Below are 24,238 nucleotides of genomic sequence, written 5' to 3'. Positions count from 1 at the left end.
TATGCTGAAGAGGACATGCCCTTGAAATGGTTGTTTCAACAAGACAATGACCCAAAACACACTAGTAACCGGGCAAAGTCTTGGTTCCAAACCAACAAAATTAATGTTATGGAGTGGCCAGCCCAATCTCCAGACCTTAATCCAATTGAGAACTTGTGGGGTGATATCAAAAATGCTGTTTCTGAAGCAAAACCAAGAAATGTGAATGAATTGTGGAATGTTGTTAAAGAATCATGGAGTGGAATAACAGCTGAGAGGTGCCACAAGTTGGTTGACTCCATGCCACACAGATGTCAAGCAGTTTTAAAAAAACTGTGGTCATACAACTAAATATTAGTTTAGTGATTCACAGGATTGCTAAATCCCAGAAAAAAAAAATGTTTGTACAAAATAGTTTTGAGTTTGTACAGTCAAAGGTAGACACTGCTATTTTTTTTGAACACACCCCTTTCAACTAATTGCCCAATTGCACAGCCTTAAGAGCGTGCATATCATGAATGCTGGGTCTTGTTTGTTTTCTGACAATCTACTGAACCTACTGGTAACTTGTTTGCCACGTAGCAATAAAAAATATACTAAAAACCTTGATTATTCTGTTTAGTCACATTGTACTGCTATTATTTTGAACAATACTGTACATTCTGAAATTTTTACATCACTTTCATTTAAAACAATATGCCTGTAATTTTCTATAAACGGGTGTGCCAGACTTTGACGAATGCTCCAGTCAAGTTCAAACACTTTATTATATAACTTTACACAATGGCAAGCGGAAAAAAAATGGTTTCGCTTATATAAGGGTGTTAACTTTAAATTTTAAAGTTATTTAAACTTCAGATTTTTAGGGTGGAAAGTTTTAAACATCACAGAATTCAACAAATCCATTGTTAGTTACTGATATTTACTTCTGTTTAAGCCTCACAAAAGAAAACAGGAGGAAAAGCAATATTAGGGGCATCAAAGTTTTCAACTCTTTACCAGAATAAAATTTAACTTTTTGAATGCCAATTTTTCCATGTTAGAAGCTGCAAAGCATGTAAACCATAGTAGTAAAAATTAATTCCTTTAGATAAAACAGCATTTTATTTCCATAAAATCATGAGTTCAATACTGAAGTTCTAATGAAAATGTACCAAATCAAATAAAGTGAAAAAGTTGTTTACTTGTATACAAATGTTCATGGTCACAAAGGAGACAAATCATTTTTAAACGTGTTTATTTCATACTGTAGCATGAAAACGGTCCATAATTACACACAGACTGAGGTTGTGAAAGAAAGAGCACTGACCATGAGTCACTATAATCAACACCAAAGAGAAGTTAATGAGAGCAAACACAGTGGCACAGTGAGGATATGTACAGTCTGTGCTGAAGGGTTCCTTCATGAAGAACAGAATTGAACATTAAGTTGAAAGTGGAGTCTAAATACTGTAGTCTCATTTTTAACTTCATGTCAGTGTTTTTGCTGCCATTTTATTATTTCTTCAAATGGAATAGGGGAATCCACATAAAGCCTTTCAAAAAGGTCAAGAAAACAAAATTAAATTGCATCTTTCAATCAACAGCTATCCTTTAGGCACAGTGGAAAAAGCAGCAAAGAAAAACAAACAGCAGTTCAGTCTTAACAGGAATATTTTTCTCACTCAGTACTTTGTACAAAACGATGTAAAGCTGAAGGCTGCAAACAATTCAGCAAAAGATGATACAAAGTCCTTGAAAAGGCTCTCTCAGTGTGACGATAAGGATCTACAAAAGACCAATAATTTAGTGTGGAGAATGTTGGCAAGAAGAGCATAAAAGAAGAAAACAAGCCAATTTGGAATTGATCTCATCATGCAATTTGGCCACAGAACATTTAAAATGGAGAGAACCGAGAACGGACATAATGTAGTCTTTCAAAAATTGTTTGAGTAGGTGTGCCTGAATATCCCTCAGCAGTCTACAATCCTCCTCTGGCACAAAAACAAGAAGAGAAATGTCTAGGATTAATGGATACTGTTAAGAGTAATACAAGAACACCACAAGCCAATTTATTTTCCATAATCCATATTTTCTGAATACATAAACCTCAGACAAAAACAAGAGGATTAGTAATGGAACACAATTCTTTGGTGACCAACTGCGCATCTCAATATTCTCCCTATGAGAGGCCAGCCCAATAATCCCTCAGAATAGGCTTAAATATAATAAAGCCACTGACTACAGCCCTGTGCATTTCATATTCAACTGGTATACAACAGTCAAGACATTTATAGACAATGTATACATGTGCCACATGTCTGGATTTTTGAAGGTTTAGAGCGACTTTCAGCCGAAGTGACAGTGAATGCAGGTAGGTAGCTCTTAAAATCAAGAGGGGAGAAGGTTTTCAGGTGAAAGCTTTTCCCAACCTGATCCCAAAGGCACGGTGCTCAGCTTAGCTCAAAGTAGAACAGACAGAACAAGAGAATGAAATGGTGGAGCAGGAGAAGATATGAATCATGTTTGGGTCGAGGAGAGCTGGTGGGTAGACGATCCATGCCCTATTTTAGAGCCCAGATGTATGCTAGCGTGAATGTATGTCAAGAAATGCTCTATAAGAAGACTAAAGGAATAACAGCATGCGTTTATGCATCTTTTAATGAGGTTAGCTGTGCTCTGGAGAGAGGACGTGTCCAGAAGCGAGGACAAGGCACGCAAGCATGTAACATGTGCGCGTTTACACACTGAAAGCCAAGATGTCTTCATTTTGAAAAAGAACTACTGCACCTGAAACTTCGACTTGGCTGAAGCTCTGGGCTTGCAAAGGGACATGGTGATGGAAAAAAATTAGATTGGAAGAAAATGCTGTAGAGTATTGGCCCATTCTCTTCAGACCAGAGGAACGATCAGCGCTCAGACGCAATTAGCATAAATAAACAAAAAAGACAAAACTGTTCATACTGCTGTGAGCACACAGTGATCGCAAACTGATAGTGTGATCATTTCAGAGACGAACTACTAAACAAAATTTCTCAAAACAAAAAGCTTGGTCTAAAGGCAGGAATGTAACTTCCACACCACTTGCACCTAGTGGAGTGAGGAGCCTAACTGCTGCGCTATCATGCTAGTCAAACGACCTGCCACTATGTCCAAGCTTTTAATTCAATTCCACACCTGTATGACTTTTCCTTCTGTGAAGACAATGGTGCAAGACAACTTTGGAACCGATTGACCTCACTGACATCAGTCCAAACATTCTTCAAAATATCTTCTCTGCTTTGCAGAAGAACATAAATCACACAGGTTTGGAACAGGATGAGGGTAAATGGCAATTTTCACTTGAGTCAACCATCTCTTTAATGGATCACAGAGAACTGCTAGAGTACTAGGATACAGTATAGTAATCGTTGGTCCCACTCATCTATGGGCCCTCGGCATGAGATAGGAGTTCCCATCACTACTCAAAAGACATAAATATAAGCCAAATCCATTCCCAGTACATATATCTAACATGCTATTTAGTGGTGAGATATTAGTGGTCCTTGCCAAGTCACGTTCCTTGACCTAGTTGAGGTAGTCTTGCAAGGAAAAGCACATTAGTACATTTAGTACAAGTGTCTCCTCTCAAAACCACCACATCATGGGAATGCTGCCCAGAATACAGTCCACTCAGGACAGCATAGAAAGGTAATAAGATCATGAGAAATTACTTCTTGGTCACATTTAACAAGCACACTATGTGAGTCAAGTGGATAATGGGTGGTTTTGTTTATGGTAGTCCATCAGTTGATCCATTTCTTTGCACCTGGTGCCCAGATTCACTTTCCAGGAAAGACTGAGATCTTGCCAGTTTTGGTCAGCTTGTCAATGATCTGGGCCTCATAGTCTGCATCATGGACACCCGTTTTACGAAACTCTCCTGAATAGCGGTTCTGCTCCCAATAGTGGTGCCAGTTTCCCCTGCTGTCTGCCCCAAAGCCAAATACATTCACCTGTGACACAGAAATTAATTCACAGTCAATATCAGAGCTTTGAGATGTAAATAAAGCTAACATTTAAAATTTATTTATTTTACATATAAAAAGCTAAAACAAAAGCTACAGACACTTTATAAATTTATATAAATGCAAGTAGTACACAAAGTTCAAAAGACTAGGGTCAGTAATTTTTATTTTCAAGAAATTACTACTTTTATTCAGCAAGGACACATTAAATTGTTTAAAAAGTGACAGTTAAGACTTACATTGTTAATTTTTTTTTTTTTTTTTTTAAACAATAGTTGTTCTTTTGAATTTTCTATTCATCAAGTAATCCTGAATCTGCCATTCTGATACTGTTAGATCTGAGTGCAGCCTTCAACACTATTGACCAGGAAATCCTCTTGAATAGACTCTAGTGTAGTAGGGGCATTACAGTGGTTTAACTATTATTTAAAGGGTAGGACTTGATCAGTAAATATTGGGTCGTTCACCTCACCTCCTGCACCAATCCCTTATGGTGTTCCTCAGGGTTCTATTCTTGGCCCTTTATTTTTCTTGTCCCCTAGGCTCCATTCTCCAGAAATATAGTATTAAATATCATTGCTACACAGATGACCATCAAATTTACCTTGAAAATGATTTTCTTTACAACTTTTCTCATGTTTTGACAAAGTGAGAACTTGGATGGCTAATAATTTTTTGCTAACTAAACCCTGACAAAAAGGTGCTTCTGCTAAGCCCAGCTGCTCTCAATACTAATTTTAGTAGTAGTTTAGGTTCCCTTAACGATAACTTACAATACCATGTAAATAGGGGTCCATTTCGATCCATTACTACAATTTGACAAGCATGTAAACACCATTGTAAAGAGTAGCTTCTTCCACCTCAGATCTGTTGAGAAAGTAAAACACTTTCTCTCTTGAAAAGATCTTGAAATTGTCATCCATGCACTAATCTCTTCCAGGCTGGACTATTTTAACTCTCTGTATGTCTGCTTTCCTCAAAGCACTCCATCTCCAATTCAGATGGATCAAAATGTGGCAGCCAGATTGTTGAAAGGAACACAAAAAAAAAAAAAAAAAAAAAAGTGAACGTATTGAGCAATGAAACCGTTTACCCCTTATTATCAGGGCCTCTCCATTGCTCTGTGTTTTAAAAAAAAAAAAAAACCCTTAAAGAGACTCATTTTTAAACCCTTGCATTTGCGTGATGCTGTGTACGGTATTTCTGATGTATGTTTTAGTATAATATATACATTCTGATTTTATTTCCCTTTTAATTTCGGTCTCTGTTGCTTTTTAAGTAACCATTTATTGTAAAGCACTCTGGATCAACGATGGTTGTGTTAAAGTTGTGATCTATGAATAAAGTAACTTGACTGAAGAAAAAATGTATCCCAGTTTCCACAAACTATCAAGCAGCAGAACTTTCAAACTTTGATAATAAGCAATGTTTCAAGCAATAATAAGCAATGCACCAAATCGGCATATCTGAATTGGTTTTCAGTGTCAAATGATCCTTCAAAAATAAAGTAATAACTGCTGAGAATTCAGCTGTGCCACTGCAATCATAGGAATAGATAACTTATTATATTAAAACAGAAAACTGCTATAGAATACTGAAATTTAGAATATTGTATGATACGGTAGTACATTTCAAGAAAAAAATTGTGGAACATCAATTTACAAACATAATTTATGAATTGTATGCATTATTACATACCCTATTATATACCCTAAAGTCTTACCTCATCACATACGTGTAGAGCAAAGAACAGCACAAGCATGCCAGTGGAGGGATAGCGGCCATGATGACGAGTCCAGCGGTCATGGATGTATTTAAAGAAAGCTGGGTTGAAGATCTGAACCTACAGGACATCATTTGATATGTATGCAGATTTATAGCAGCACAGAGAAAACTGAGCCGGAATGTGAGATTGATACTGTTCTATTGTTCAGGGTCTACAGTGGGTCTTAATTCAAGGAATATAAATCGGTGAGAGGCAGGATGGGAATATATTACCTTGTCTTTATCCACACGCAGAAACTGCTTCACTGGAGCGTATGTGCTGAGAGAGAGAGATAGAGATTTGAAAAGAAAGTTATAAATCTTCCCACTTCTGGCATCTCTTTATAATTTCATAAAAAACAGTGACTTGAACTGTTGCTAACTTTCTGGTGTTTTTCAGTGAAGTAGAGAATGTTGTTGATGAAGCTTGGTGATGTGTGGTGGTGTGTGTGATTTGAATGATGCATTTCTGGGTACAGAACACTGCAGTGTGCTCACAGACAGAATATATGAATGTCTCATTGGCCTCACTGCAGCTATGGCACAAAAATCAAGTACTGACGACCACATTTTTCTTAAATCCACAGTGACCGAAAACTAAAATGAACAACTAATTTATTAATGGGATGTCATGTCACACTAATGATTTTTTTTTTAATTGGACACACACACACACACACACACACACTCACACAAATCTTTTAAACATAGTACCTCAAATCTGAAGAATGTGCATCAAATGAACGAAGAAATTTTTTATAAAAACATTTAATTTGCATACATTTAAAATAAAGATTTAAATGAATTCAAAATTCAAGATTTTACAACCAAATTAGACTCCCTTAATATTTTCTTTAAACAATGTCTACAGCTTTTATAATAAAGAAAAAAACTTAAAATATGACAATTAAAAAAAAAAAAAAGGCATATCTCTTTTCCTAAAATCCTTGTGTTTGCATTATCGTTCTCACAAGCGGATCTGTCCGGTGGAGAGGGCACTGGTGATCCACAACAAGTCGAGAGTCTTGAAGGGCACTAGCACAAAGCTGACATTGGGCGCCAGGTTTTTGGCACTCTCTGGGTACATGAAGTGGTGTGTGGTACGGCTGCCGGCATCCTCTTCGTACCCTACAGTGGGAGCCAGGTTCATCCTGGAACACAGATTCAGTTGAATTAGGCCGTGAAAACGCTCCCTCACTTTTGCTCAAACAAGCCCCATTACTTTGGCATTTCATTATTTTCCTCATGACGGAGTACAGCGAACAAACAGAAAGTGCATTCAGGTTGACAGCAAGTGGCTAAAAAAAAAAAAAAGCAGAAAGAGACGTCCCCATTCATTGTAATTCTACAGAAAATAACCAGGGAATTATTTAAAATACTCCTTTTTGTTCCACATCGTAAGGGTTTAGAATGACACCAGGATGGATATATTACAATTTTCATTTTTAGGTGACTGATTCATTTAAGAGAGACAGACTGCAAGAGATGAGAAAGATGATGGAAAGAGGGTGTGTGTGGATCAGACAGGAACACACCCTGTACAGGGTCGGTGTCTATTCAGGAGACACAGCTGTTTCCACGATGGATGTCAGAGCTTTTATTTCACAGTTCATGTCCTCTCAACAAAATGCTCCGATTAGAAAAAAAAAAACCTGCCTCCCTTTCTCATTCAATCTGTATTCTACATGTATTCACTGAAATTCAAGAACTGACTCATTATCACATTCTTCAAAAGTATTATTTGTTAAGTTTTGATCAATTATTTTGATAAAGTTTTTATAAAAACAGTATTTAAGTGTATATGGGCTTGCCCCTGATGTAATCTGTCAGTTGATACATAAAAATACATAAGTGACGGGGCAAAGAAAGACCAGAGGGGACCGTAAGTGGGAATTGTAGGAGTTTGGAGATTCAGAACTACTGTGGTTCAATCATCCTTTTCACTAAATGGTTCACATCTATGGAACCCCATGCCCGTAGATGTAAAGTTGCAATCATAACTCCGTGTTTTCTCTACCAAGTTGAAACAGTGGCTGAAGTCTCTACAGCAATGTGAACAATACCTTAGGCTTATTCAAGCTGGTTAAGCTTACATTTTATTTCTGTATGCAAGAATTTACATTTTATTTTGGAAACTTTGTATGTTTTTAGGTATGTCAATATGCCATTGTTTGATTAGGTACAACATACACACATATATAAGTACTTGTTTTGTTCCTTGTTAAGTAAAACCTAAACCAAGTATGAGAGTTGCAAACTAGATTTATGCTGCATGCCTTATGTTCAAAGCATCAGTTGTCCATGTAACAATGCCCAGTCTATGGTCCATTAAATAAAATATATGAATACAAAAATACTGAAGTATATACATGAAATGCAGTTGATATGCTACAAGGATGCTAACAGATTTCAAAGTACCGTTTACTTCCCATAATAAAAATGTGTCAGCCAATGGAACCTTATGAGCCAATAAACACCAACAGCAAACTAATTTGACTGAGGCAGCAACCTCAAACCATCTCTTAAACAGTGTCAGAATGAAAGCAGACAGCAGTTAAACAATGGAGACAGCTGCTGTGGGGCAGAATAAAGATAGGGATATAGAGGACAGGTTTAGTTTAATATTTCAGAGTTGAATCAAAGACTTGACTGAAACTGCACCTCAATTTATACCTCCTTCTCTTTCAACCACTGTCTCTCTCTGATCTCTACTAAACACACGCCGTTCTCCAACGTTACCCCAAGGACATGATTTTACACTCTTCTTAAAGGAGCAATACGCACATTCTGCCCTTTTCAATGTTCAGTCAACTGAAATCCGCAACTGCAAATGTCAATCCACCATAACTGACTGCAATCAGTGGCCCAGAAAACAGAGCTGTTATTGCACACTAAAATTAAGACAGATCCTGCTTAAAAAAAAATTCATTAGCTCTAAGAATAAATGTAAATATATTGATATTGATAAATGTGGCATTTATCAAAGTGCTTTTTTTTTATTTTTCTTTTTTAAAGAGCTCTAGATGCTGGTTGCTCAATTGATTCCTTAAAAAGTATGTTTTTTTCCAGTGTTAAATTACTACTTCTAATAAATCTCCTAAAGTAGCTAGGAATCTATTTCAAGGTTTTATGTTCCCTAAAAAAAAATTAAAAAAAAAAACACTGTGGATATATGCTTTGAATATCCTACCAGTCTAAAATCAGCGACACCGACTTAATGGAAATTAAGGATACCAGTTTGAAAAATCTGTCATTTTTGTCATTTTGTTTCATGCTACTGGAAGTACAGAAATCACACTCTTCACCTATAATTCTAATTATTAAAAATTTCCACAAACTCAAAACTGAACTGAAAAAACACTGCAGAAAAGAGCATAACATATGAAAAATATAACTAAATGTTCAAATTAAAAACAACTTTGAAAACGCAAAACTATCATAACCTAGCTAGATAAACTCACTCTGAATTCAAGGGCATCAACTGAATTTGTAGGTCTTCTTTTGTAGTTTCAAAAGGATACCAAATCATTCTCATAATCTTAGATATATAGTTAATCATTTTTCTTTCCCCGCTTCTTTACACAGTGACATCTCAAGACTCACCTCATGATGAAGTTGTGGCCATCAATCACTGAACCGTAACCTGCCCCCTGGAGGTTCCCCGAATTTCCCACCACAGCACAGCGCAGACAGCGGGCAGGATCCCATGAACCATATGGGGAATGGCCTGGAATGACTTGGAACATCCGCTGTAGAACTTGCTGGATGTTGTGGGGTTTGAATTGAGGTTGCAACATCTGCACAAGGTCCAGAGGGAAGACAAGAGAGGCAGGAAGAAAGGGAAAGACAGAAACTAACATAAGGATGGGTAGTTATCTTTTAACTTCAAACCATCTGCACACCTGCCTGTGCACATACTGAAATAAACATCCATGCAGCCAATTAGCCAAAACCTACAATCTTTCCTTTTGTATTTTACAAACATCCCTTAATGACATGGCTTCCTTCCAGCCAACCCAGTTCTTGATTTTTTCCTCTCTCTCTCTCTCTCTCTCTCTCTCTCGCTCTCATAACTCCTGGCAGATGCTGATTTTACTCCGTGCCCATTCAAAATAGATGAGCCACTGTATTTAATACAAGACTCGGTCATCAACAGAAAGCTACCATTAGAGGTTTAGGATCAGAAATGTTTCTATAAATTTTATTCAGCAAGAATACTCTAAAGTGATCACAAGATTTTCACATTTCCATTTCAAAAACATGCTGTTCCATTAACATTTCTATTCATTAATTAACCTAAAAAAAAAATCTAATTATGATTTAATAGATTTTTTGATAAAACAGTCTTTCAAGAACATTCACAAATAAAAACATTTGAACAGTAGTGTGCATATTCATTTAAGTTATACAGTATGTGCATCTTTATCTGTATAGCAGTATTGGGCAACAATCAGAATTTTATTTCCTGACTTTACTCAATTTAAATTTGATTTGAACTTGTTACAGCCCACAAGATACTGAATTTGAATTTTGATTTAAGAATGAGAAAATTAACTGCAGTTAAATTTCAAACTGAGGAATTTCATCAGTCCAACCAAAGTTAAAAGTTATATAATTAGTATTAAGTAATTATGCCCATTAAACTCTGAAGTGGATGTCCAATAAACACAACACTGCTAAAACAATTCTTTTTCTTTTTTTGACCAGTAATAAACCATCTCAGCAATTACCTAGAATACCTCAGCAACTAGGGCTGGGACAATGTTGAGGTCATCGATGACGTCGACGCAAAATATGCGCATCGATTCGTCGACCTGTTTTTATTTCTCTAAAAAACGTTTGCAAAACGCGATGGCCGGATCAACATTCTGTCCAACGTTATATAACCATATTAATCAAAATCATTAAACACGATAGAAAAAGGGCGAAAAACCAAAGTTTCACACGTGCTCGCGCACTCACAGTCTTCAAACTACACGAGCGCTGTCTTGCTCGCTCTCTCTCTCTCCCTCGTGCATATTAACCAAAATCATTAGACACGACAGAAAAAGGGCAGAACGCTAAAGTTTCACGTGGAGCATTCAGAGCATTTTTTTTTCTCCATGACAGGCTGCTGGCTCCCACTGTTATTTTTTTTTTTTGGAAAAGCTAGGCCCTATGTGTTCAGTAAGCTTGCTTCAGTAAGCTATGCGTTTTCAAGGTTTTATTGAATGCTATCTCTATACAAGTGCAAAGTAATGCATTCTTAGTCAGTCTTTTATTTTGTAATTTTAAGAGCAATAAACATATTGCAATGTTAAGGAATTCATGTTTTTTTCATTCAGATATGCAAATCAACATGTGTAAATGGTTAGTAGTCAATTAATGGGGAGATAATCGAAATCAAATCAGTCTGAAAAAAATGTATCGTTAGATTAATCGTTTATCCCAGCCCTACTCAGCACCACTTACATTTTCTTCAGAAAATATAAAATTCAGCAGTTTCCCTAATTTCAGTCGTGTTCCTAACCTTCATCCCAAAATATTTCTGCTTCTTTGGTTTAATGCAGTCTGGCACCAAACCCCCAAAAGCATTTCATGAGGCCAAAAGCATTTCACAAAAATCGGCATCTACAGCTAAAAGCAGAAGGGAGTAACCATAAGATCACTTACCACCCACCAGTAGTACACATCTGGAGGCAGCTGGAGGTTGTCCCGAATCCACACAGGTGAGATGTCCGGGTCATAGTTCTCGTCGAACCAGTCAGAAACACCTGGGTCACCCACGCACTGAGAGCAGGCACATGTCTTCTGCTGAGAGCTCTCGGCCGTGATGACCTGGTGGGATCCGGTATAGCTGGGCACTAGCTTAACTCTGCGTGACTCTTCCCATCGCTGGGGTTCCAAGTAAGGCAAGCCGGCTCCTCCTCTCAGCGACAAGGAGAAAAAGAGTGAGGTGAGGAACAGGAGGGCAAGGGATCCCAAGACCACGCAGAAGCGAAGGGAGCATCGTTTACTCCCCCGTTCTCCTGCCACCACAGGTCCGACTCCCGCAGGCACCCAGGCTCTCAGCTCGCCTGTCCTCTGAGCCCGAGCCCATGTGGCCCAACTCCATCCCAAGCCGAAGCGTCCCTCTCGCTGCAGAGGCAAAGGCGGCATACGCCCACCCCCCTGCCATGAACCGGCCCCTGCCACCGTGCCCAAACTAGACTCCGTACTACTCTGTGTACTGAGAGACAGGTTTTCTCTTTTTATGTGTCACCACTGCTGTGGAGTCTTTTTAGTGCTCTTTATTTATTTTCGCTCTCTTTCACGCTTCTGAACGGTCTATACTGCCACAGTTCACACATACACCAGTCTTTCGCCTCTAAAAATCTGTCTGCTTGTAGGCGTGTGTGTGATTGGCTCTATTATCCCTGCAGTGACAGTTGGAGGAATATCCCACTCTGTGGTTTTAACATCCCAGTGCCAGACAAGCTAGGCTGTCATCCGTGTCTGTTCCATTACAGTCCTCTATGAGTCCAAGTTTGTCACAGTAATCCGGTTTGTCCGTGTCCTTACACTCCGTCTAGCAAGCCACCATGTCGAACTTCACAGCCAGAGGTGAAAAAGGGTGGAGTTTTATCACAGTTTTGTAATGAAGCTCTTTTGCAAACATCTTGAATAGCTTTACGTTCTACAACACTCTCAAAACTCTTTCCATCTCATTCATTCGGCAGTAGTTGCGTATCCTGCGAGTTACTTCCCTTGATCTTTACGGTGTCTTCGATTAAAGTAGCTTGAAGATTCATCTGATTTTCTTTAACCCTGCATCTTTCTAGCAGCTAGTGGAGTTTGTGATCAGGACTCGCTTGCCAATTTCACAAAAAAAGCTCTTAATGGAATTGGTGAAGTGGAGAACTCGGATTTCAAAAAGGCAATGTACCCTGACCTGCTGTCGTCCTGTAATCTCCAAATCTATAATCTCTGGGACGCTGCTGGTCCACCTGTGTGAGCTCTTTCTCTCTGCCAGTTTGCTGCCAGAGAAAACCCGTCAGTCCGAGAGGGTGCAGTGCATCAGAATGGTAGTGAAATCCAGCCGCGGGTGTTTACAGCTGCTCTTCTTGATTCAGGCAGCCTTCCAAACTAAAAACAGACAAATGTAGAATTATGTAGTGTATATTAAGTATAGCATGTAATGTAATTTATAAAGCAATTATTATAAGCAGTTTTCCCCGTTTCTCTTTTTTTTTTGTATGCACCGATTATAAAACAGATTTACATAGATTTTCAGAGAACTGGCAAGAATTTTAAAAAAAGCACAGTTTGTTGGCATGCATAATTAAAAACAAATATTTCACACTGAATGTGTTCTTTTTTTTTTTTTAAATCCAACTTCAAACTAATTTTATCCTGATAATATAATTAGCCAAAATAAATAAACCAAACTAGAAGAGAATAAGAATTAAAAAAAAATCTATAAAAAAAAAAAAAAAAAAAAAAAAAAGAGGATGCTTTTCCATTTGCGGTCACAGCAATTTATGTTTTCCCTACTCAGAAAGTTATCAGCGAAGATGTGAAAATTAAAAGTCGTTCAGTCTTTTCACTGATAGCCCATCTGTCCCTCACAAAATTTTTGAAGGCACCACAGTTGAAGTGTTTCTGTTGAGCTAAATTACCAGACCTCAATATGTGCAGCCCACACCAGTTCATGCACCTTAGAAAAACACAAACTTCACAGCGTTCACAAAATAACACCAACCGATTTGTTCATGCTTGAATTGAAGAAAAACATTCCTTTCAATACATGTTTGAAGAGGCAGAGGTATAATCTCTGACAGCAAAGCACTTATGGTTTAAACATTTGCTTGATGCTAACAATTCAATCGCGGGTTTAGAAGATATCGACATATCAAACAAACAGGTGGCTCGTGCGCCTTTCACTGCGGCCGCAGATGATCACGCGACTGTGATTGCATGCGTGATTGAGCAGCTCGCTCGAGAATACTCTCCCCTACCATTCGAATTAGAATCATTTCGGATCTCATTTTTTCTGGCAGGAGTAAATGCCTGCTTCTTTGATTTAGACGTTCTCCTACTTAAACACCCTCCTTCTTTTGAAACACTCACAGTTTGAAGAGAGAAATCGTTAAAGAAGTCGCAGTCAGAGTTTGATAGCGTTAACTTCGGCTGATTGTTTGTCTTACCAGTAACTTAGTGACCTAATGCGACGAGACTAGAGCGCAGTCAGTTTTGACGCTCTGAATGGCTTGAATTTACTGAGCCGCTAAAGGGCATCACCTGCAGTTGTATTGCAAAATAGAGATGGGTGAGATAGATGCCTTTGCATTTAAAGGGATACTCCACCCCAAATTGAAAAAATAGCCATTAATCACTTAAGCCCAAGTCGTTCCAAACCCGTAAAAACTTTGTCTTCAGAAAACAATTTAAGATATTTTGAATGAAAACCGGGAGGCTTGTGATGTACTGTCAGCTCCCGACAGCATCAGGTGTTTTATTAATGGTAAGTATAATTATTTATACCAGTCGTCTATTACCATGTCTCTGTAACAAAAGCAGTTGCATGAATATTAAAGTTTGAAACAAAAATGAAACCATCAACAGAAATACTGACCATGTATTACCCTCCATGTTTAAAAATACAAGCCCAGCTGTTTAGAGGTTAATGACGTCACAGAATTTACCGGTATTTTGGAATGGATGTGTGAATGGTGCTTTTCCGGAAAAAAAGACGGAATGTAGTTTACTGTGTGAACAGCGCATTTTTGAATTTACCGGTTAAGTCGTTCCGGTAATTTTACGGCAATTTACTGGTATTACTGTGAGAAAGAGGCCAGGGGCGTAGCACCCGTGGGGGATGTGGGTGTTTTAACACCCACACTTTTCCCGGTGAGAGTGTTCAACACCCGCACGTTTTCATACCTGTTGAAGAACTATGAAAGAAAAGTGTATATTATTTTAATGTTTAAAAACAGCAAATTATTTATACCATTATTTTTTTCCCAGTCAAACGCTGCAAGCCGGAAATCCGGCACAGTGCCGGAGAACTTTAAGCCCTGCATTTTGTACCCCTCTGTCACTGTATTTATCATTTTTATTGTTTATAAACAAACCACATCCATCCCCCACACTTTTGAAAAGCTTGCTACGCCCCTGAAAGAGGCTAATGAGTGCATGATATGGTGTGCAATTATTCAACAATGTCTGACTTATTAAAATAAATTATTTCACTAATTTACCGGTTGAGGTTCGTCTTGCGTGGTTCGAACAAAACTTGTTACTAAAGCTTTATGTAATATATTTCAGATGTGTAAATGTAGCCCATTACAAGAAGACAAAAAGAAAGTGAAGTGACATTCAGCCAAGTATGGTGACCCATACTCAGAATTTGTGCTCTGCATTTAACCCATCCGAAATGCACACACACAGAGCAGTGAACACACACACACACACACTGTGAGCACACACCCGGAGCAGTGGGCAGCCATTTATGCTGCGGCGCCCGGGGAGCAGTTGGGGGTTCGATGCCTTGCTCAAGGGCACCTAAGTCGTGGTATTGAAGGTGGAGAGAGAACTGTACATGCACTCCCCCCACCCACAACTCCGTCCGGCCCGAGACTAGAACCCACAACCCTTCGATTGGGAGTCCAACCCTCTAACCATTAGGCCACGACTTCCCTCATACAGTACCCATGGTTTGCCAATGTTAAAGACAGCTGCTGCTGCGGTTACCTAAATACAAATATTCTAGCAAAGTCTAACTTGTAAACTTTTTGTGGTTATTGAAAAGTTGTTCAGCTAGCTAACAGATAATTTCCATTAATTGTTCTATATTCCTGCCTTTGTGAATATGTATATATGCCAACTTTGTAAAGAACAAATGGCAAGATAGTGTGTTTAAGTCTCTCAGGACCAGCACATAAGTGTGATGCACCTCTATAGCACTGTCTAAAAAAAGTATGTAAGGCAGCACACTATATATATATATATATATATATATATATATATATATATATATAGGCTATAAAATCTCAAATGAAAGGCCAAATCCTCTTAATTATGCTCCCAGTAAATTCAATTTGTACTTTATTTTCACCAAGCACCACATCCTCCTACATCTTCCTATATCTCAAAATAACAGTCTTCTCATTGATAAAGCCATCAACACACAGTTGCTAGACTCACAGCAAACAGATGACATATGAGATATGTAACCATTTTTGGTCAACACGTCTAAACATGACTGCTCTCACAGTTGTGCTCAAAACAATAATACTCATATTTCTGACTCCATATACAAACACATGCTTGAACGTTCGCTGGGACAAATTCACACGATGCACTAACATCCTTCTTTAGCCATACACAGTTATCACACACAAAAACATCCACTGACCTTAGCTTACTCTTTCTTTCCCTCTCTCCTGATGTTCGGCTGCTTTTAGTGGGTCTTGACCAATGTGCCTGCTCAGCAAGGGTGAGCCAAGCACTGTAGAGTGGGTGTCTGAGTTGCCTTGGCAACGAAACCTCACAGCTGGCTGCAATGGAAACGTAATTGAAAGAGAAGAGCAGACATTCACATACTGGGTAGGCTTGCATTTTCTCAGATTCGCTGCTGGACAGGTTGTTGTCATATATTCAACAGTCGACGGCTCCAGTTTTGTGCTGTCTGTGATCAGACTGGAAGCGCGGATGGAAAACAATGTCTGTCCAGTGACTCTAGGGTTAACATACTGACAAAACCTGCACTCTCTCCCAGTTGAGGATTACTCTGGGAAACGGCTTGGCCCCTAAGGATTAATCTAATTTCACGTTAAATGGATTAAACCCTTTTAAAGCTGAATACATTATTGCCTGTTGGGCCTCTCTTGGGAAAAAAATGTATGATTATCGTCTAATTTTTTTTCCGTCATTTAAAAAAGTAGGCTAAACTTATGATTTAGCTATTTCAATCAGCATTTTCTTCCAATGTAATCTGGTGTCAGCTGAAAGTGTTTTCCATGCATATAAGCCTTCATTCAATGATTCTTAGTTCAGTCAACGTTTTTAAACTCTACAACTGCTCGGAATTGAATTCGATTTCTGGGAATGAGGCCTAATAATAAATGAGCCATCATGCTGACCTCTTTTAATGCTAGTGTAAGTAATCAATCAAATCATTCTTCAGATTTATTTTCTCAGAATTGATTTACTCAGAACACATATAAATAATCCAAAATGGTGGTCATGACAGTAGTTTAAAGAGCTCACAATACTGAACTTAATTTAAAAATGCCTTGTGAAATGAAAATTTTAACCGAAGCTATAGTTTTTGCATCACAAAAAAATCTCATACCTTTCTCTGAGTCATACTAATCACAAAAAAACTATAACCTTTCAATCCTTTGAGCTTCACATCTCAAACTAAAATGACAGAAAATGAAATGAGAGATGCCTGCATCTCTAATCAATTTCAAGTCTCAAATTTATGTGATTTATATCTCAATAAGTATAGCCTTCAGCATCAGTTGTGTTTATCTCATTTTTATTTCTTCTTATTTTATACCCTCTCAAGGGAAAATTAATTTAGCCTCGTGCACCTAATGAAAGTAAAACGACTCATCCAAACAGATTTCTGCCTGATTAACTTAATGTCACAATGATCTCAGGCATAAATAAAAATAAAAAAAGTATAATAATAATGTAAATAAAAATCTAACATAAAAACATTTCATGCCACCTGATTTTACAGACATTAAAATCACTTGCAAACACTTTCTTATATCCATACTCATTGGAACACAGTCCCGAGGCACTGGATCTGTTAGCAGCATACAGCTAAGCAATCCATACTCATTAATTGTATTTGTGCCCAAAGACAATGAGTTAACATGCCCCCTTGAGTCGTATTCTCCTGGAGAAACTGTTGATCATTGATCATGCCTTTCTTGACAAACCAGATCCTCAGGGGATGTCACCAGCCAGGTCTTCCATGTCCAGCAGAAGCTGGTCTATTATGAACAACCATGATAAGCCACAGACACATCTCTACAATGCTGAAGAAAACAGCTCTCATGGATCTCAAAGGCCAGGGAAATTCTGTAGCTCTCAATCTTAGAATGTAAATCAGAGCAAAAATCATCTCAAAGAAGCAGCAAACACATCACGCAGCACTTGGAGTTCAGAATTGGTATATAGGAGAGACAGGAGAGATCTCTTTATAACAGCAGCGATGGATGGTGCAGTCATGTCTATTCTCGCATAAACTGCTCTACCAGAAATTAGTGTTTGTGTGCCGTGGGAACTCTTAACAGCTGCAGCTGCCCAAGTGTCTGACTCAGCACCCCCATCTCTGCTTCAGGCTCTAAATGCCAGTATGTGTATGTATGTGTGTGGAAGTTCAAGTTCAGAAAGCTGACTTTGATTTCTGGCACCAGCACCGAGGGAAGCAGGTGACCTAACAAGATTGCAAATATTGGCTTCTTGAAAATAAGTAATAAAATATTGAGTGATGTTATGCTAAAAATAAGTAAAACATGCTCTGATAGAACATGACTAAATCCAAGGAACATTCCTTAAAATCAAATCCTAAATGCCTCAATATTTGCTTCTCAGGAAAATGTTAGTTTCTTCTAAATATGTTTTTATCTCTTCAAGAAAACTAATTTAAACCTTATATTTTCTGAATAATAAGAAAGATCAAGAAAAAATGATTTAATTAATTTATTTGAATTCCATTTTTCATACTGTACATTGTTGTGATGCCTGAATAAATTTCTAGCATTTAAAAATTGTAAAAAGGTTTACACATATTTTATCTATTTGTACATCTACACTGGAAAAAGTCGATGCCTTGAAATACAATCATAGCTGTACAAATTAAATTCCATCAAACTGACTTAAAAACATTAGATTAATCTTATAACTCATTTAAAAAGTTGTAAATTGCTTCATGTAGAAACAAGTCATAATGACTTATTGATCACACTGTTTTTACAGTGTAATATAATAATTTAAATGAATAAGAATTTTGAAATGATCACCCCCTTATTTGTATTTGTCATCATTTTAATATGGTGCATCTCTATATTACATTTTTGCTAGTGATTTGAACAATGTGACCTTGCATTACAAGATGTACTTTGAAGTCTTCCATAAAAGCCCAGATGGTCAACCTGACCTCAGTTACCTGCTCCTCACTGACCTTGTCTCCGTTGCTCAGTTTTGACACCTCACATCCCCTCGCTGGTTCCTTGTGGAATATATGAATTATCCATGCATCCGTGGCTGTACCTCATATCTACTCCTCTATCTACAGTATCTCTTTCTGTTTGGCAAGTACAGAAAAAGATGTTCTTTCAGCCTGTGTGGCCCTTTTCTATACTGTATTTACCTCTCCATCCTCTCAATCGTTCTTTCTTTCTGTGCCGTTCTCTTTTAGTGGTGTTTTTCATCACTTTCTCTGTGTGACAAAGTATTTCTTCTCCTGTGCCCAAAAATGTCTCTCTCTCCGTGACTCATCCAGTAGAGATCCTCTAAGGCCACCTATACTGGGGCCAGATGCCAAGGCCTGTCACGGAGCCCATCGATCGAGAGGAAAACCATGGGCAACGCTGGCTCCACAACACCACAGCAGAAGCCCTCATTGCTGGCACAGTTAACCCTTACCTCACCACCTCACTGAAACATTGCTCATACTGTATCCAAATGTCATCAAAGTGTTGCAATGACAGATTGAAAAGGCTGTACATTATACCTTTCCTAAATATGTCCATTTCCAAAATTAATATAAAACCCAGAACTACTTTGTAAACATTTAATTTAGCTTAATTTATAGTTAGCAAATGAGGTAAACTATAGTTATGTGTGCCTGCTCAAAGTCACACTGCAATAATCTAATCAACCTAATGTGCTTAACCCTCGTGTTGTGTTTCAGTAATTTTGACCCGGTTTTCTTTTTCCCAAAAATGCTAGTTAATATTATAGCATTGGACTAAAACGCCCAAATTTTTCTTTTTCCCAAAAATGCTAGTTAATATTATAGCACTGGACTAAAACGCCCCGATTTTTCTCACTACGGATATAACAACTTCCAAAATAAATAAATAAATAATAATAATCTTTAACCCATCTTTTTATACTTCTGTGTTCCTGGTCAAAAATGATCAGCCTACAAAATAATTACTTAAAAATGTGACCCTGGGTCTTAAATCACTGGGATATATTTTTAGCAATAGCCTAAAAAACATGGGTCCAAATTATTGATTTTTCTTTTATGCCAAAAATCATTAGGATATTAAGTAAAGGTCATGTTCCATGAAGATAATAAATACATTTTCTACTGTAAATATATCAAAACATAATTTTTGATTAGTAATATGCATTGCTAAAAACTTGATTTGGACAACTTTAAAGGTGATTTTCTCCAGGTTTTTTTTCTTTTTGTTTTTTGCACCCTCAGATTCCAGATTTTCAAATAGTTGTATCTCTGCTAAATATCGTCCTAACAAACCATACATCAACGAAAAGCTTATTTATTCAGATTTCAGATGATGTATAAATCTCAGATTCGAGAAATTGACCCTTATGACTGGTTCTGTGGTTCAGGGTCACAAATGTCTTGTTATTGTATATTATAACCAAATTTTTTTATTTATTTTTTACTTTGCCAAACATAGCCAAAATTATCCACAAATTAGGATAATTTTTGTACTTTATTTTCTTGTTTTCTTTTAATTAGTGCAATTTTTTGCCAAATTTATCCACAATTTTTTTTTTCACCGTGTTTAATTAAAGAAAACAAGATGACAAAAAGATTGAATCAAAGATTTGGTGATAGCACGATGAATGATTTACAAGCAATTTTTAAAAGGCCGGTCATTTTGGACAGGGAACACAAATTAGGTACAGGATTTTCAGCACAGTGCAAGGGTTAAACAGTGACAGCTGAGAGTGTCAAATTTCCTTCCCCTCTAGGCTGAACTCAAAAGATATTTTGGGACTATTACTGTTTGTAAAAACCATTACATTTTCAGTGATCTGATATGATGAGCATCTAAAAGAAAAGTCTTACATCTGTTTGGGTTTGGGAGCAGGTCTCTCAGGGAAAGAGAAACCCAGAGAACTCATGCATGCACCACACACACACACACACACACACACAGGAACACAGATCTACAGGCAACTCTAGTGTGTTCAGCAGGTGCCCTATTTGTTATTTTCTGTACAATCCATGTCATCTCCAAAATTAAGACACAAACATAACTGTAAAATGTTGCAAGTGTTGTAACTGTAAACGCTGAGTTGAGTTATTTAGGTTGATAGAAATGGATATCAGGTAACCCTGTTGTCACAGCTCTTTGAATTAACCAATCTGAATCCCTGACAGAAAAAGGTTTCCCATAGAGTAACCTATTTAAAGGCTCTCATGTGTGACTCTGACAGTGTGCTCGCTCTGTACGCAGTGTTAACCTAGTTAAAGCTAAGTCAGCAGGACTTTTGCTGGCTCCTGAAATTCCCCAGGTACTACGTTAGCCTAGTTACAGAAGATGATGAACATCTGCCATATAGAACAGTTGCTCAAGCAAGACAAGTTTCTCAATAGGCAACATTCTGTTCTGTATCCTCTCTTTTACACCTATACCCGATATTTGAATAGTTCAAAGTGTAATTTCACATCAGGTCACATCAGGTGATTATAATATTCAATTCAATGATTTATTCATTATTTGTGAATTGTTAAGTGTATATTTTTTCGAAATTGAGATTTATACATCATCTGAAAACTGAATAAATAAGCTTTTAATCTATGGTTTATTAGGATAGGACAATATTTGAACCAGATACAACTATTTGAAAATCTGAAATCTGGTGTGCAAAAAAATCTAAATACTGCCTTTGAGTTTGTCCAAATGAATTCTTAACAATGCATATTACTAATTAAGAATTACGTTTTTATATATTTACGGTAGGAAATATTTAAATTATCTTTTGTGGAACATGATCTTTACTTAATATCCTAATGATTTTTGGCATAAAAGAAAAATCTGTAATTTCGACTAATACAATGTTTCTTTGGATATTGGTAAAAATACACCCCGGTGACGTAAGACTGGTTTTGTGGTCCAGGGTCACATCTGGTTTCAGCTCTGATTCATTGTGCATAATGTTGCAGCAGATTTACTAAGAAACGGTTGGTCCCCATTATGCCTTGGGAAAAATTACACTGGGTGTCTAACTCCTCATTCTGAACTTTTAAGTAAATTCTACACCAACATTTTTTCTGCAACATTTCTTCTTCTTCTTCTTCTTCAAAAAAGAGCCCTATCACCAGAGTTGTGCAATTACTTTAAACAACAACTGTCCTTTCAAATACTGTCTCTGACAAAAGACCAATTCGCAAAGGACAAACTGAATGTCATGACAGAATCCGAAATTAATTCAAAGTGTTGCAGCAGAGGCTGTTTATAGTGACATATTATATGATAAAGCAGTTGAAGCACCAAATGCCATAATAATCTACCAAAATTGTTTTTGTTTCATATAACAGAAGTTACAGAACATAATTCAAATACTAGTAATTAAACTTAAACAGTCAGGACCTATTGTTGAGCATACCTTAGTCATTTAGATTATATGGTATTATAAATATGTAATAGTTAATAATCTTAAATAAGTGCAGCTTATTCAATATGGCCAATTATTCAATATTTCTAGCTAATATTCCAATACAGTCATGTTACATATGTTAAGATATAGTGATTCTACTTGGTAAAATGCGAAGGAAATCCTGCACTTTTCCCCCAAGCTTCCCTGAGAAAAGGAAAATAGGATGGGTTACTATTTTTAGTCTTCCTGATCAACATACTACTTATTTGATTTCACTTTATTGAGTTTACATACACATCTTTGGTGTTGAGTTGTGTCTATTTTGAACAAACTGCATAAGGATGAGACAAAGACTTGATTATGTCACACAATCACATCGACCCCAAGAAAATCCTTTACTACCCTTCTTTCTTTCCTGTATCTAAACATCGCTGTCAGATCCGTAAGGGTGGGTTCAGAGTGTAATGAAACCCTCACATAAATGAGATGGGTTTGGACACAAAGGGGCAAGCCCCTGGTCCCTCTGTGCATGACGTGGGTCAGGTCCACTCTAGCTACACAACCTGAGACTATCTGCTTTAAAAAATTAAAAAAGAATGGGTGAGACATTAATGGACTAAAAACCACAAAAGCATTGACCACAACAGGTTATCTCACACAATGGACACACATGACAAATGCTTTCCTTACCTTGCAGTGCCTCTTAGGATACATAACACTTCATCATGATGCATTCTTAAAGCTGGGGCAGTTTTGGAATATAAAGACACCCACTTCACCTCCTCGGTGGAATGTAAATTTCTGCAGACTGTTGTGGATGTTGCACTAAATGAACAGCATTCAGCTTCCATATGATTATTTTAATCAGTTCTCTGTCGGTGGTCGTTTCCAGCGCCCACGTAGTATGCTGATGTAGATGTGCACTAGGATTTTGTCCTCCTGTCCGATATTTTATCGTCCCTAAGCCCTTGGATAATGTGCAACACTGTAATTCTCACAATGCTGCGTGAAGTCCTTGTGTGTGTGTGTGTGTGTGTGTGTGTGTGTGTGTGTTGCCCCGCTAAACAAGACACCCTCATTCGCTCATCCCGTTTAGTCTTCTGGGATATGTAGTTCTTTAAATTATTAACATTAAATAGCGAATCGCCTTTTTGCACTACATTTCCCATGATGCACTTGGAACAGATGGACTCATTGGAACCGCTAAGTGCTGTGATTGAGGATGCTTGGAGAGTAACTGTAAATCCAAACTGTCCACAACGCATAAGTTATGTATTTTCTTTCTCTCTCTCTCTCTCTCTCTCTCTCTCTCTCTCTCTCTCTCTCTCTCTCTCTCTCTCTCTCTCTCTCTCTCTCTCTATATATATATATACATATATATAAATATTCAATATATGGTTCTTCTATGTTGTTAAATTTAATCGCTGTTCTGAAAAATAAATAAGAACAACAAAAATTTGTTGTACAGCCAACAGACACATAAAAGACTTCATATAATACTGGGATACGGTATCAAATGTATGTGTAGCTGTCAGGTTGTTATTCTCCAACATGTATGGTTTAAATATCGAAAGAATTCTCGGGCAGTTCAGAAAAGTCTCAGTTGATGAAATACTGCCGCCTTCTGGAAATGGCTCTACGTGCTACTTACACTACAGTGATAGCGAGATAACACCTCTAAAAGTATAAGTGCAAACTTTCGAGCATCAAACATACTTTTTAAATAATTTAATTTGGTCATAAATGAGACCTAATTAGATTGCATGCGATTAGGTCTGTAATTGTTGTCTCTGTCAGATGAAGTTTTTTTTCCGGTTGTTTGTTGCTTGAGCAACTCATAATACATTCTAAATTAATTTTCTAGATGTTCTGGAAATAACTTCGTGAATTAGGAACGAATAGGGAATGACCAATATATAGCACACATTCTTACAATAGGATAC

The 24,238-nt window shown here is 37.4% G+C and overlaps 1 protein-coding gene across 5 annotated transcripts; it reads right to left on the bottom strand.

Moving 5' to 3' along the window:
* Positions 1-1,199: 1,199 nt before the first annotated feature.
* Positions 1,200-23,376, bottom strand: LOC127934635 (CMP-N-acetylneuraminate-beta-galactosamide-alpha-2,3-sialyltransferase 2). 5 transcript variants are annotated; one of them, XM_052532141.1, is made up of 8 exons: positions 22,986-23,376; positions 16,105-16,246; positions 11,382-12,833; positions 9,333-9,526; positions 6,701-6,880; positions 5,964-6,009; positions 5,689-5,808; positions 1,200-3,953 (listed from the first exon to the last, which is right to left on the bottom strand). In XM_052532141.1, exons 3-8 carry the CDS (start codon positions 11,865-11,867, stop codon positions 3,780-3,782), a joined length of 1,200 nt encoding a protein of 399 aa, XP_052388101.1. In that variant the 5' UTR covers positions 11,868-12,833; positions 16,105-16,246; positions 22,986-23,376; the 3' UTR covers positions 1,200-3,779. The 5 variants fall into 5 exon arrangements, with proteins under 5 accessions (XP_052388101.1, XP_052388102.1, XP_052388100.1 ...); XM_052532142.1 differs by lacking the exon at positions 16,105-16,246 and having other exon boundaries at positions 22,986-23,359; XM_052532140.1 differs by lacking the exons at positions 16,105-16,246; positions 22,986-23,376 and adding an exon at positions 13,895-14,199.
* Positions 23,377-24,238: the final 862 nt, after the last annotated feature.

The sequence above is a fragment of the Carassius gibelio genome, chromosome A18 (genome assembly GCF_023724105.1).
Source record: "Carassius gibelio isolate Cgi1373 ecotype wild population from Czech Republic chromosome A18, carGib1.2-hapl.c, whole genome shotgun sequence".
Lineage (NCBI taxonomy): Eukaryota > Metazoa > Chordata > Actinopteri > Cypriniformes > Cyprinidae > Carassius > Carassius gibelio.
Note: the sequence above shows the minus strand (reverse complement) of the source record. Positions and strands in the feature narration are given on the sequence as shown.